This window comes from Lepidochelys kempii, chromosome 1 (genome assembly GCF_965140265.1).
Source record: "Lepidochelys kempii isolate rLepKem1 chromosome 1, rLepKem1.hap2, whole genome shotgun sequence".
NCBI classification, from domain to species: domain Eukaryota; kingdom Metazoa; phylum Chordata; order Testudines; family Cheloniidae; genus Lepidochelys; species Lepidochelys kempii.
This window is the reverse complement of record NC_133256.1, coordinates 19162991-19177681: the sequence shown is the minus strand read 5'-3', so window position 1 is coordinate 19177681 and position 14691 is coordinate 19162991. Positions and strand designations below refer to the sequence as shown.

The window sequence follows — 14691 nt, the reverse complement described above, 5'->3', positions numbered from 1 at the left end:
CTGGGGGCGGGGCGCTGAGGCCCCCAGCAGCCCCTCCCCACCGGGCTCGCGCTTTCCACGGCCCCCGCCCCCGCCCCCGGGGTTGCCCCTCGGCCTCTCCCGCCCCCCACGCGGGGCCGGGGCCGCGCCCCGGGGCCGGTATAAAGCGGGCGGAGCGCAGGCGGCGCCGCTCAGAGGCGCTATGCTGCGGCTGCCGGCGCTGCTCCTGCTGCTCAGCCCGGGCAGCGTCTGCTGCCCTCCGGGGGTCCTCTCCGGCCTGCCCCTGGGCTCCCGGCGGGGCCCCCCGGGGAGAGCTCAGCCCCCCCGCGCCGCCCTCTACCAGACCCGCTACTTGCCCCAGAAGGTAAGCGCCTCCGCTCGCCCCGCCGGAGACACCCCCGGCCTCTGCCCGGGGGTCCCCTCCGCTGGGCCCAGGGCCACCCCTGCGTCAGTGTCTGGGGGGGGTCCCATCCGCTGGGCCCCCCCCAGGCCCTTCTCCAGCGTGAGTGTCTGGGGGGGGGTCCCCATCCGCTGGGCCCCCCCCAGGCCCTTCTCCAGCGTGAGTGTCGGGGGGGGGGGGGTCCCCATCCGCTGGGCCCCCCCCAGGCCCTTCTCCAGCGTGAGTGTCTGGGGGGGGTCCCCATCCGCTGGGGCCCCCCCAGGCCCTTCTCCAGCGTGAGTGTCTGGGGGGGGTCCCCATCCGCTGGGGCCCCCCCAGGCCCTTCTCCAGCGTGAGTGTCTGGGGGGGGGTCCCCATCCGCTGGGGCCCCCCCAGGCCCTTCTCCAGCGTGAGTGTCTGGGGGGGGGTCCCCATCCGCTGGGGCCCCCCAGGCCCTTCTCCAGCGTGAGTGTCTGGGGGGGGTCCCCATCCGCTGGGCCCCCCCCCAGGCCCTTCTCCAGCGTGAGTGTCTGGGGGGGGTCCCCATCCGCTGGGCCCCCCCCCAGGCCCTTCTCCAGCGTGAGTGTCTGGGGGGGGTCCCCATCCGCTGGGCCCCCCCCCAGGCCCTTCTCCAGCGTGAGTGTCGGGGGGGGGTCCCCATCCGCTGGGCCCCCCCCAGGCCCTTCTCCAGCGTGAGTGTCGGGGGGGGGTCCCCATCCGCTGGGCCCCCCCCAGGCCCTTCTCCAGCGTGAGTGTCGGGGGGGGGTCCCCATCCGCTGGGCCCCCCCCAGGCCCTTCTCCAGCGTGAGTGTCGGGGGGGGGTCCCCATCCGCTGGGCCCCCCCCAGGCCCTTCTCCAGCGTGAGTGTCGGGGGGGGGTCCCCATCCGCTGGGCCCCCCCCAGGCCCTTCTCCAGCGTGAGTGTCGGGGGGGGGGGTCCCCATCCGCTGGGCCCCCCCCAGGCCCTTCTCCAGCGTGAGTGTCTGGTGCTGGGGAGCTTCCTACTGAGCAACCCCTTTCCCAGCATGAGGGGTGTCTGTGGGGCCAACTTGGACTCCCTTCCCCAACATCTTCTCTGGGGTGCGGCATAGCTCTGGGGGCTTACCTGCATCCCATAGGTGCTTCTCTGGTGTGTCTGTGGGGCCCCCAACTGCTGCCTGGGTAGGGCCCCTCTTTCTGTTGATAAGCACCCACTCCCTGGCACGAGGGTCTGATGTTGTCTGCCCCTTCCTCATGGTGTGTCTGTTAAGGGTCTTCTCTCTTATGCTTCTGAGGCTGTCTAAAACTTGGGCCAAGGGAGACCTCAGGCAGTTGTGAAAGAACCTTTGAGAGTATCTCTATACTACAGTTAGACACCTGCCGCTGGCCCATGCCAGCTGACTCAGCCTCACAGGGCTGGGGCTCAGGGGCAGTTTGATTGCCCTGTAGCTGTGCCTGAACATCTGCACTGCAATTAAACAGCCCTTTAGCCCAAGTTCTGTGAGCTCCAGTCAGCTAGCATGGACCTGCCACAGATTTTTAATTGCAGTGTAGACATAGCCTGATATTTCAACAAGACATTTAGGGTATCAGGAAGGGTTCCTTCCACACTCTGAACTCTAGGGTACAGATGTGGGGACCCGCATGAAAGACCCCCGAAGCTTATTTGTACCAGCTTAGGTTAAAATTTCCCCAAGGCACAAAGTCTTTGCCCTTGGATTAGGTAAACGCTACCACTACCAAGTGATTTAACAAACGATCAGGGAAAGGACCACTTGGAGTTCCTATTTCCCCAGCATATCACCTCAAGCCCTTACACCCCCTTTCCTGGGGTGGCTTAAGAATAAACAAGATGAGCACAGACCAGCCTTGTATTTTTAAGACCCCCAAGAACCCAATCAGATTCTTAAAAAACAGAACTTTATTAGAAGAACAAAAAAAGATAAGAGAACAACTCTGTAAGATCAGAGTGGAAGATAATCTTACAGGCAGTCAGATTCAAAACATAGAGAATCCCTCTAGGCAAAAACTTAAATTACAAAAAGACACAAACAGGAATACACATTTCCTCCAGCATAGTGAATTACACAAGCCAAAACAAAGAAAACCTAATGCATTTTCTTGCTAGATTACTTACTAACTTTACAGGAGTTCGAGGGCTTGCATCCTTGATCTGTTCCCAGCAAAGGTATCACACAGACAGACACAAGCCTTTCCCCCACTTCAGATTTGAAAGTATCTTGTCATCTTCTCATTGGTCATTTTGGGTCAGGTGCCAGCCAGGTTACTTGAGCTTCTTAACCCTTTACAGATGAAAGGACTTTGCCTCTGGCCATGAGGGATTTTATAGCACTGTATACAGAAAGGTGGTTATCCTTCCCTTTTTATTTATGACACAGCCCGAATAGCTGTACTTAAAGTGGAAGCTCCTTGAGGCAGGGACCATCTTTTTGTTCTGTATTTGTGAAGTTCCTCGTGTGGTGGGACACTGGTCTCTGACTAGTGCTGCTAGATGCTGAGGTAATACAAACAATAAAATAATAATAGTCGTGCATAAACCAGTGTGAGATCTTACCAGAGCTTTAAAAGAAATCCAATGTGGAGGCGTCTGCTTAGAATTTAGGGGCACGACTGTATCTGGCTATTTAGGGGATTTTTTTTCCCTTTAAACTTCGGAACAGGAAATCATCAGTCCCAAACTACTGGCCTGTGGGATCCTGCAGTCTTGTTGCAAATGGAAAGAATTGCTTATAAAATGCTGGATAATGCTATTCAGTGGAACTTGTTCTAATTTCCTAGCATTGCGCAAATGGACATAAAGTGTCTGAATGATAATCCTATTTGAGCACAGACTCTTTCCCTTTCCATGTATAAAGCATTATCTCTGAATGCTTAATATCTAAAACTTATAAAAATTTGGAAAAACATTTCATTTCTGATGAATAGTTTAATATTACCTTTCAGTTAAGAGTAATGTTGCCCAGCCAGTAGACTTGCTGGGTAAGACAAAGTTGCTATAAATGGCCCTGTTTTTTCCTCTTGATCATTCAAAGGATGGTGATTGGCAATGAATTAGTCATGTCCCCTGTAAAGTCTCCTGGGTTGCTGCATAATTTTATTGTCACCCTTCTATGTGACTGTGAGACTGCTGTACAAGAGTGAAACAGTGCAGTGATGCTAATACGGTGTTTAGGGATTGGAAAACTTTACACACCTATTCGCAAGGGGAGGCCAATAGGCAAAATAAGGCCACTAATGAAGTCCGGGGCAATGCTCTGTGGAGGTGTCTAGTCCACTTTCTCTCTCAGCTATTGAGATTCTTGCCAAACTCTTGTGCTTGAACTATGCCCAATCATATTGACCTCTGGGTAGTAGGTATTGTGATACAGTTGAAATCACTTGACTCACATGGGCTGCTGGAAGGGAAAGGATCTCTCTCTCCCTCCCTTTTGACACCAGTGTCCTAATCCCATAGGAGGTAGGAAGTTAAATTGGGTAGGAAGTCCACAGGATGGTCAGACAGCATGCCCTCCCCACCCCATGTATAAGCACATGACCTTACTGGGATGCTAGCACTGGACTGGAGTCCTCTCTCTCATGTTAGAGACAAAGGAGGGGAACGGGTTTAGTAAGGATTCCATGAAGTAGTACTGCTTTCCTATGGATCATAATCCAGTAGTCCCTGGGGACTCTCCTTTTCCAACTATCTGCCCACATAAGGGGGCACTTCCCACCCTTCAAAAAGACTCTCCTTACAGCCTCTTCCAATCACATACGTGCAATATTTTTTTAAATCTGGAAGTGGAATTCCAACTTTCTGCCTGGTAACTAAAAGTCCCACAGCTCTAACCCTTAACAACACAGAAGCTTTGCTAACCCTCCAATAGGCTTAATCATATGGAGGAACAGACTGGTTCTTTTGCTAGTGTAGCAATAAGGGCAAACAGGGATGTGGTGCATCATTCATTACCATGATACTAGTGTTGAGTGCTGGTGCCCAACTAACTGAGATGAATACACAGGAATCTCATGATACTGGTGCTGAGCATGAGTATCGTTGTGTTGCAATTAATATAATTACAGTTCTACTTTTTCTTCTTTGCACCTTCATGTATCAGCTACAAATTTCATTTCCTTCTAGGTCTTGATACTTAGTTATGATGAAAAACATTAGAAACTTCATTGTACGCAGTGTTGTTGTGGCTGTGTCGGTCCCAGGATATTAGACAGGTGAGGTAATATCTTTTACTGGACCAACTTCTACTGGTGAGAGAGAAAAGCTTTCATGCTTACACAGACCTCTTTTTTTAAGCCTCTCATACTACACCAGTGTCCTGATCCCGTAGGAAGATAAACTGGGGAGGAAATCCAGGCAGCATGCCTTTCCTAGCCAATGCTAAAGAGCAAAAGTTGGTCTGATAAAAGATATTACCTCACCCACCTTCACATTAGAAACTTAAAGCTTTAGGTGGTATGTGCTCTGATGGTTGGAATAGGAAGTACTAGGAGCCAGGAATCCTGGATTCTATTCCCTGTTCTGCTACTGACCCTGGCTATGTCTACACTAGCGCTTATGTTGGAGTAACTTATGTCGCTTGGGGAGAGAAGGTGGGTTATTCGCACTCCTGAGCAACATAAACTGTAGTATAGATAAAGCCTAAGTTTATGTCTACACTACCATGTTAGTCGGTAAAACTTTTGTTGGTCAGGGGTGTGAAAAAAAGGGAAACTCTTTCCTGCCAACACAGCTACTGCCACTCATTAGGGGTGGGTTAATTATGCAGGCAGGAGAGCAGCTATGTGGGAGACCTTACAGCAGTACAGATGCAGTGGTACAGCTTTGCTGCTGTAAGGTCTGTAGTGTAGACATAACCATGGTTCCGTGGGTGAACCACAGGTTCGGGGAGACTAGTCCCTGCCGTGGCCCACCCCTTCTGCTTGAGGCCCCAAGCCCAAATTTCACCCCCTGCAGCCACCAGCTCCCCTGCAGCCCCAGAGCACCAGGTGGGGTGTGCCCCCCCCAACCTGAGAGCACCAGGTGCGTGGCTCCCCCCAGGTGTGTGTGCGGCCCGCCCTCCCCCCACCCCAGAGCATTGGGCTGTGCAGCCCCGGTGCCAGGGACCCCTCAGCACTGGGCAGCCCCAGCTACTCTATCCCCAGGCCCAGCAGGCTTCCCTTGCTGTAAGAGTTGCAGCCTCCCTGGGTTGGGGCCAACTAGCTGCAGGGGAGGGACCTCTGGACTGAGTGTGGGTGGGGCCACGTTAGTCTCCTTTCCCCACACACAAGTCCCCCCTCAACTGTTCCCCCCCCCTTTCCTTTCCTCCCTAAGACTGGAGGGGTGTTAATGGGCCACTTCGCCTTGAATGGTCCTTTAAATATGTGTTAAGTATATATCTAAACAATCTGTTCATCTTGTATTTATCAGTGACACTCTGAGACCTTGTCTACCTAGAACTTACTTCAGTATACCTTATGTCGCTCAGGGGTGTAAATAATCCATATTCCTGAACAACATAAATTACTCCTACCTAAGCGCCAGTGTAGACCACGCTGTATTGGTTGGAGAGCTTCTCTTGCTGACGTACCTACCGCCTCTTGTGGGAGGTGGAATAATTAAGCCGACAGGAGAGCTCTCTCCTGTCGGCTTAGAGCATCCTCACCTGAAGCGCTACAGCAGTGCAGCTGTAGTTTCCCAGACCTGAAGAAGAGCTATGTGTAAGCTCAAAAGCTTGTCTCTTTCATGGACAGAAGTTGGTCCAGTAAAAGATATTACCTCACCCACCTTGTCTCTAATATCCTGGGACCAACCCGACTGTAACAATACTGCATACAAATGGGGATAACAATGTTTCACAACGTTATAGGACATCAGAGAATTATGTTTCTGTTCCCTATTTATTTTAGCTTCTCAGCAACAAAGATCCTATTTTGATTCAAATGGTCTCTAACACAGGATTGAGAGAAGAAAAACATGTTCGGCATAATGACTTCTAGAATGTTATATAAAAATAGAGAACTAAATTTGTGCATACCGCAACAAACATTATAGTGTAAATCACAAAGCAGGCTTTCATTTTTAACTCATTTCTATATATTCACCACTTCCAAAAATTCTCTTTGGGGCTGAAACTTTCTATACTAGATCTCTGTCCAAAGAGGTACTTTAAAAAGTTTGAGCAGAATCCTTTCAACAGGGGGTAAATTCCACTGCCAGAGAACAAACTTGATACTTTAAGCTTTAAAGAATATTTCATGGCATGTTGCAAATGGATAACTTCAGAAGAATTACCTTGAAAAGTCTGAACTTTTCATACTGTAAGTTCTAACTAATCTCTTAGGTAAATTTTTTTTTTGCTGGGTGTGGGGTGTGCAGGGGAGAAGATTACAGTATTAAATAAAAAGTTGCAAATGACTGTAGGGGAAAATCACTTTTGCACAGAACAGTATTTCTGTGTTTAAACTGAGTTTGACTGTGAAGCATATAAACAGTTTATAGCACTGTTTGAAGCAGGATTTGTATCAAAGCTTCACTGCTGAGATTCAACTATTGCTGAATATGCTCTTTGTGCAACTGGGGAAGTACATAGTAGAATGATTAACTTCCTCTTTACCCATTTTTTCTTACTTAAAATGAGATTAAATGCAAAAAGCTTATGTTGATGGAGGCTGAAGTCCAGAATGTTGAGAAACAAATCAAGTAATGCAGAAGTTAATGTTGCTATGAGACCTTTAACTTGCTACTTTGCTTGTACAGTATGGTGCATATCCGTGGCTGTCAATCTTATTTGTTGAAAACCAATTTTGGAATGGACTGGTGCAATGATGGCCATGTCCTGACACAGGTCTCTTTTTTTGCTACCTGTTATTTCTCCTTACTGACCTTTTTCCCATCTTGTCTTTTATTTATTTTCTTATTCACTTTTGCTCTCATACATATTTCTTTCTGACTTCTGAGTCTGATTCACACAGAATTTTGTATCAGTTTAACTATTTGGGTTAGGTATGTGACTTTTCTAGTGTAATAGTTAGAGGTGTGGGGGTGGTGTACCACTTTGTGTGCACACATTTATACCAATATGAAGGTGCTTGATACCTTTATTCTTGTAATGGAAGGGAATTAAGCTATGTCTACACTACGAAATTAGGTCGAATTTATAGAAGTCGGTTTTTTAGAAATCGGTTTTATATATTCAAGTGTGTGTGTCCCCACAGAAAATGCTCTAAGTGCATTAAGTGCATTAACTCGGCGGAGCGCTTCCACAGTACCGAGGCAAGCGTCGACTTCCGGAGCGTTGCACTGTGGGTAGCTATCCCACAGTTCCCGCAGTCTCCGCTGCCCATTGGAATTCTGGGTTGAGATCCCAATGCCTGATGGAGCTAAAACATTGTCGCGGGTGGTTCTGGGTACATATCGTCAGGCCCCCGTTCCCTCCCTCCCTCCCCCCGTGAAAGCAAGGGCAGACAATCATTTTGCGCCTTTTTTCCTGAGTTACCTGTGCAGACGCCATGGCACGGCAAGCATGGAGCCCGCTCAGGTAACCGTCACCCTATGTCTCCTGGGTGCTGGCAGACGCGGTATGGCATTGCTACACAGTAGCAGCAACCCCTTGCCTTGTGGCAGCAGACGGTACAGTACGACTGGTAGCCGTCATCGTCATGTCTGAGGTGCTCCTGGTCGCCTCTGTGAGGTCGATCAGGAGCGCCTGGGCAGACATGGGCGCAGGGACTAAATTTGGAGTGACTTGAGCAGGTCATTCTCTTTAGTCCTGCAGTCAGTCCTATTGAACCGTCTTATGGTGAGCGGGCAGGCGATACGGACTGCTAGCAGTTGTACTGTACCATCTTCTGCCGAGCAGCCATGAGATGTGGATGGCATGCAGTCCTTCTGCACCGTCTGCTGCCAGCCAAAGATGTAAAAGATAGATGGAGTGGATCAAAACAAGAAATAGACCAGATTTGTTTTGTACTCATTTGCTTCCCCCCCTCCCCTGTTTAGGGGACTCATTCTTCTAGATCACACTGCAGTCACTTACAGAGAAGGTGCAGCGAGGTAAATCTAGCCATGTATCAATCAGAGGCCAGGCTAACCTTCTTAGGTGCACCATTTCTTTTGGAACCCTCCGTGAAGTACTGCCTGAAATACTCCTTGATGTAAAGCCACCCCTTTTGTTGATTTTAGCTCCCTGAAGCCAACCCTGTAAGCGCCCCTCCCAGTGTCAGAGCAATGGCAAACAATCAGGCATCTGAGAGTGCTGTCCAGAGCACTCACAATGGAGCACTCTGATGGGGCTAAAACATTGTCGCGGGTGGTTCTGGGTACCTGTCGTTAGGCCCCCGTTCCCTCCCTCCCTCCGTGAAAGCAAGGGCAGACAATCATTTCGCGCCTTTTTTCATGAGTTACCTGTGCAGATGCCATACCATGGCAAGCATGGAGCCAGCTCAGGTAACCGTCACCCTATGTCTCCTGGGTGCTGGCAGACGCGGTACGGCTTTGCTGCACAGTAGCAGCAACCCATTGCCTTCTGGCAGCAGACAGTGCAATACGATTGGTAGTCGTCCTCGTCGTGTCCGAGGTGCTCCTGGCCACGTCGGCTAGGAGCGCCTGGGCAGACATGGGCGCAGGGACTAAATTTGGAGTGACTTGACCAGGTCATTCTCTTTAGTCCTGTAGTCCTATTGAACCGTCTTATGGTGAGCGGGCAGGCGATACGGACTGCTAGCAGTCGTATTGTACCATCTTCTGCCAGGCAGGCAAGAGATGAGGATTGCTAGCAGTCGTATTGTACCATCTTCTGCCAGGCAGGCAAGAGATGAAGATGGCTAGCAGTCGTACTGTACCATCTTCTGCCGAGCAGCCATGAGATGTGGATGGCATGCAGTCCTTCTGCACCATCTGCTGCTAGCCAAAGATGTAAAAGATAGATGGAGTGGGTCAGAACAAGAAATAGACCAGATTTGTTTTGTACTCATTTGCCTCCTCCCCTGTCTAGATCACACTGCAGTCACTCACAGAGAAGGTGCAGCGAGGTAAATCTAGCCATGTATCAATCAGAGGCCAGGCTAACCTCCTTGTTCCAATAACAACGATAACTTAGGTGCACCATTTCTTATTGGAACCCTCCGTGCAGTCCTGCCTGAAATACTCCTTGATGTACAGGCACACCCTTTGTTGATTTTAGCTCCCTGAAGCCAACCCTGTAAGCCGTGTCGTCAGTCGCCCCTCCCTCCGTCAGAGCAACGGCAGACAATCGTTCCGCGCCTTTTTTCTGTGCGGACGCCATACCAAGGCAAGCATGGAGGCCGCTGAGCTCATTTTGGCAATTAGGAGCACATTAACCACCACACGCATTATCCAGCAGTATATGCAGCACCAGAACATGGCAACACGATACCGGGCGAGGAGGCGACGTCAGCACGGTCCCGTGAGTGATCAGGACATGGACACAGATTTCTCTGAAAGCATGGGCCCTGACAATGCATGCATCATGGTGTTAACGGGGCAGGTTCATGCTGTGGAACGCCGATTCTGGGCTCGGGAAACAAGCACAGACTGGTGGGACCGCATAGTGTTGCAGGTCTGGGACGATTCCCAGTGGCTGCGAAACTTTCGCATGCGTAGGGGCACTTTCATGGAACTTTGACTTGCTTTCCCCTGCCCTGAAGCGCATGAATACCAAGATGAGAGCAGCCCTCACAGTTGAGAAGCGAGTGGCGATAGCCCTGTGGAAGCTTGCAACGCCAGACAGCTACCGGTCAGTTGGGAATCAATTTGGAGTGGGCAAATCTACTGTGGGGGCTGCTGTGATGCAAGTAGCTCACGCAATCAAAGATCTGCTGATATCAAGGGTAGTGACCCTGGGAAATGTGCAGGTCATAGTGGATGGCTTTGCTGCAATGGGATTCCCTAACTGTGGTGGGGCTATAGACGGAACCCATATCCCTATCTTGGCACCAGAGCACCAAGCCGGCGAGTACATAAACCGCAAGGGGTACTTTTCGATGGTGCTGCAAGCTCTGGTGGATCACAAGGGACGTTTCACCAACATCAACGTGGGATGGCCGGGAAAGGTGCATGACGCTCGCATCTTCAGGAACTCTGGTCTGTTTCAAAAGCTGCAGGAAGGGACTTTATTCCCAGACCAGAAAATAACTGTTGGGGATGTTGAAATGCCTATATGTATCCTTGGGGACCCAGCCTACCCCTTAATGCCATGGCTCATGAAGCCGTACACAGGCAGCCTAGACAGTAGTCAGGAGCTGTTCAACTACAGGCTGAGCAAGTGCAGAATGGTGGTAGAATGTGCATTTGGACGTTTAAAGGCGCGCTGGCGCAGTTTACTGACTCGCTTAGACCTCAGCGAAACCAATATTCCCACTGTTATTACTGCTTGCTGTGTGCTCCACAATATCTGTGAGAGTAAGGGGGAGACGTTTATGGCGGGGTGGGAGGTTGAGGCAAATCGCCTAGCTGCTGGTTACGCGCAGCCAGACACCAGGGTGGTTAGAAGAGCACAGGAGGGCGCGGTACGCATCAGAGAAGCTTTGAAAACCAGTTTCATGACTGGCCAGGCTATGGTGTGAAAGTTCTGTTTGTTTCTCCTTGATGAAACCCCCGCCCCTTGGTTCACTCTACTTCCCTGTAAGCTAACCACCCTCCCCTCCTCCCTTTAATCACCGCTTGCAGAGGCAATAAAGTCATTGCTGCTTCACAGTCATGCATTCGTTATTCATTCATCACACAAATAGGGAGATGACTACCAAGGTATCCCAGGAGGGGTGGTGGAGGAGGGAAGGAAAATGCCACACAGCACTTTAAGCACAGCACTTTAAAAGTTTACAACTTTAAAATTTATTGAATGACAGCCTTCTTTTTTTGGGCAATCCTCTGTGGTGGAGTGGCTGGTTGGCCGGAGGCCCCCCCACCGCGTTCTTGGGCGTCTGGGTGTGGAGGCTATGGAACTTGGGGAGGAGGGCGGTTGGTTACAGAGGGGCAGCAGTGGCAGTCTGTGCTCCAGCTGCCTTTGCTGCAGCTCAACCATACACTGGAGCATACTGGTTTGGTCCTGCAGCAGCCTCAGCATTGAATCCTGCCTCCTCTCATCACACTGCCGCCACATTTGAGCTTCAGCCCTCTCTTCAGCCCGCCACCTCTCCTCCCGGTCATTTTGTGCTTTCCTGCACTCTGACATTATTTGCCTCCACGCATTCGTCTGTGCTCTGTCAGTGTGGGAGGACAGCATGAGCTCGGAGAACATTTCATCGCGAGTGCGTTTTTTTTTTTTTCTTTCTAAGCTTCACTAGCCTCTGGGAAGGAGAAGATCCTGTGATCATTGAAACACATGCAGCTGGTGGAGAAAAAAAAAGGGACAGCGGTATTTAAAAAGACACATCTTATAAAACAGTCGCTACACTCTTTCAGGGTAAACCTTGCTGTTAACATTACATACATAGCACATGTGCTTTCGTTACAAGGTCGCATTTTGCCTCCTCCCACCGCGTGACTACCCCCTCAACCTTCCCCCCTCCCTGTGGCTAACAGCGGGGAACATTTCTGTTTAGCCACAGGCAAACAGCCCAGCAGGAATGGGCTCCTCTGAGTGTCCCCTGAAGAAAAGCACTCTATTTCAACCAGGTGACCATGAATTATATCTCAGTCTCCTGAGGATAACACAGAGAGATAAAGAACGGATTTTGGTTGAATGCCAGCAAACATACACTGCAATGCTTTGTTCTACAGTGATTCCCGAGTACGTGTTACTGGCCTGGAGTGGTAAAGTGTCCTACCATGAAGGACGAAATAAGGCTGCCCTCCCCAGAAACCTTTTGCAAAGGCTTTAGGACTACATCTAGGAGAACCGCAAATGCCAGGGCAAAGTAATCCTTTCACATGCTTGCTTTTAAACCATGTATAGCATTTTAAAAGGTACACTCACCAGAGGTCCCTTCTCCGCCTGCTGGGTCTAGGAGGCAGCCTTGGGTGGGTTCGGGGGGTACTGGCTCCAGGTCTAGGGTGAGAAACAGTTCCTGGCTGTCGGGAAAACCGGTTTCTCCGCTTGCTTGCTGTGAGCTATCTACAACCTCCTCCTCCTCCTCATCTTCTTCGTCCCCAAAACCTACTTCCGTATTGCCTCCATCTCCATTGAAGGAGTCAAACAACACGGCTGGGGTAGTGGTGGCTGAACCCCCTAAAATGGCATGCAGCTCATCATAGAAGCGGCATGTTTGGGGCTCTGACCCAGAGCGGCTGTTCGCCTCTCTGGTTTTCTGGTAGGCTTGCCTCAGCTCCTTCAGTTTCACGCGGCACTGCTTCAGGTCCCTGTTATGGCCTCTGTCCTTCATGCCCTGGGAGATTTTGACAAAGGTTTTGGCATTTCGAAAACTGGAACGGAGTTCTGATAGCACGGATTCCTCTCCCCAAACAGCGATCAGATCCCGTACCTCCCGTTTGGTCCATGCTGGAGCTCTTTTGCGATTCTGGGACTCCATCATGGTCACCTGTGCTGATGAGCTCTGCATGGTCACCTGCAGCTTGCCACGCTGGCCAAACAGGAAATGAGATTCAAAAGTTCACGGTTCTTTTCCTGTCTACCTGGCCAGTGCATCTGAGTTGAGTGCTGTCCAGAGCGGTCAGAATGGAGCACTCTGGGATAGCTCCCGGAGGCCAATACCATTGAATTGTGTCCACAGTACCCCAAATTCGAGCCGGCAACGTCGATTTAAGCGCTAATCCACTTGTCAGGGGTGGAGTAAGGAAATTGATTTTAAGAGCCCTTTAAGTCGAAATAAAGGGCTTCATTGTGTGGATGGGTGCAGGTTTAAATCGATTTAACGCTGCTAAATTCGACCTAAAGTCCTAGTGTAGACCAGGGCTAAGCTATATCAGCATAAGCACTCTTATACTGGTATACTTGCATCCACTAGGGGAGATGTACTGCTTTAACTATATGGATATAATTAATGCAATACAATTTGTGTGTAGACAAGAACTTACCCTCTTTGGTAGTTTTGATCCCATTCTCCTACTCACTAGAAGGCTACATATTGGGAGTGTTCACTGATGCTGTCTGAAGCCGAGCTGAGTGTAATGGAGAAGGGAAGATGGGGATGACAATCTGCAGCTTGCACCCATATTTGCTTGAGCTATTTTTATACAGCCAGCTATGTCAGAGGTCGCAACGAGAGGCAGGTGTGGGTAGCTCTCAAGGAGCCACTTACCAGTTTTATATGCAGATTGGCAGCAGTTTTGCCATGTGTCAGGGGCCTGAGGGGTGGAGAATCTGGAATCATGCAGCTTTCCAGACCCACAGTGATCCTCTTCTGCCCCCTAAAACTAGTCTGGCACCTTTCTCCCTCCAGGAATCCCACATCCTAGATTGGAAACAGTGGAATGTGTATTAAAGTACTGTAGCCCTTGCAGGAGACTGTAGCCCGCACAATTGTTATAAGGTAAAGGACTAGGAAAATGACGCAGAAATGCAAGGAGCCCATAGGCCTAGACCTATAAGAATGGCCCTACACTCATGCTAACTGCTTAAGTTAAACAGCCTGTGTAGGAGTAGTTGCTTAAAAGGGTTTGTGATCATGGTGCCTGGATGGGCCATGCTGAGAATGCCGGCTCAGGGCAGACTGCAAGAGATGGGGCATACAATCACCAAGACTGGTGATTTATTCTATAATTAGATTCCCCAGTCCAGTAACAAAACAGCTTCTGTAATACCACACTGGTTAACCAGAAACCAAATACAGTCCCCTTTTAGGCAATCCAGCCTTTGGCTCCCATCTAGACAGCCAACTCTAAGGGCTTGTCTACACTACGCACTGGATTGGTGGGAAGCGATTGATCCAGCGGGGGTTGATTTATTGCGTCTAGTATAGCGCTCTCCCGTTGACTCCAGTACTTCACCAGAACAAGAAGCGCAAGCGGAGTCGACGGGAGAGCGTCAGCTGTTGACTTACCGCAGTGAAGACACCACGGTAAGTAGCTTTAAGTACGTCAACTTCAGCTACGCTATTCACATAGCTGAAGTTGCATATCTTAGATCGACGCCGCGCAGTAGTGTAGACAAGCCCTAATGTAGTGAGGGGTTACTAAAAACCTTATTCACCATAAAAGTGTTAGTTATTCCAAAGGACCGGCTGCATTGCCCACCAGGCCAGTGAATATTCCAGATTTCACCCAAATACAGCCAATCCTTATTAACTAAAACTTTTAAGAGATCAATATATGTACAAACCTGTGTAAAATCCTTAGGTCAGTTTCATAGCAGAGATGGTGAGGCTGCTGGTTGTAAAAGACTTTCTGGAATAGGTTTCAAAGGTTATAGTCCAATAGGCAGTCCAGGTGTAGAATCTGTT

General features: G+C 50.0%; 1 protein-coding gene across 1 annotated transcript in view; it reads left to right on the top strand.

The window, feature by feature from the left end:
* Positions 1–93: 93 nt before the first annotated feature.
* Positions 94–14691, top strand: part of PRCP (prolylcarboxypeptidase) — a 70177-nt gene continuing 55579 nt past the window's right edge. The window contains exon 1 of the mRNA XM_073335818.1: positions 94–343. Coding sequence (XP_073191919.1) covers positions 182–343 — 162 coding nt within the window. The 5' untranslated portion in view covers positions 94–181. The remainder of the gene's footprint in view (positions 344–14691) is intronic.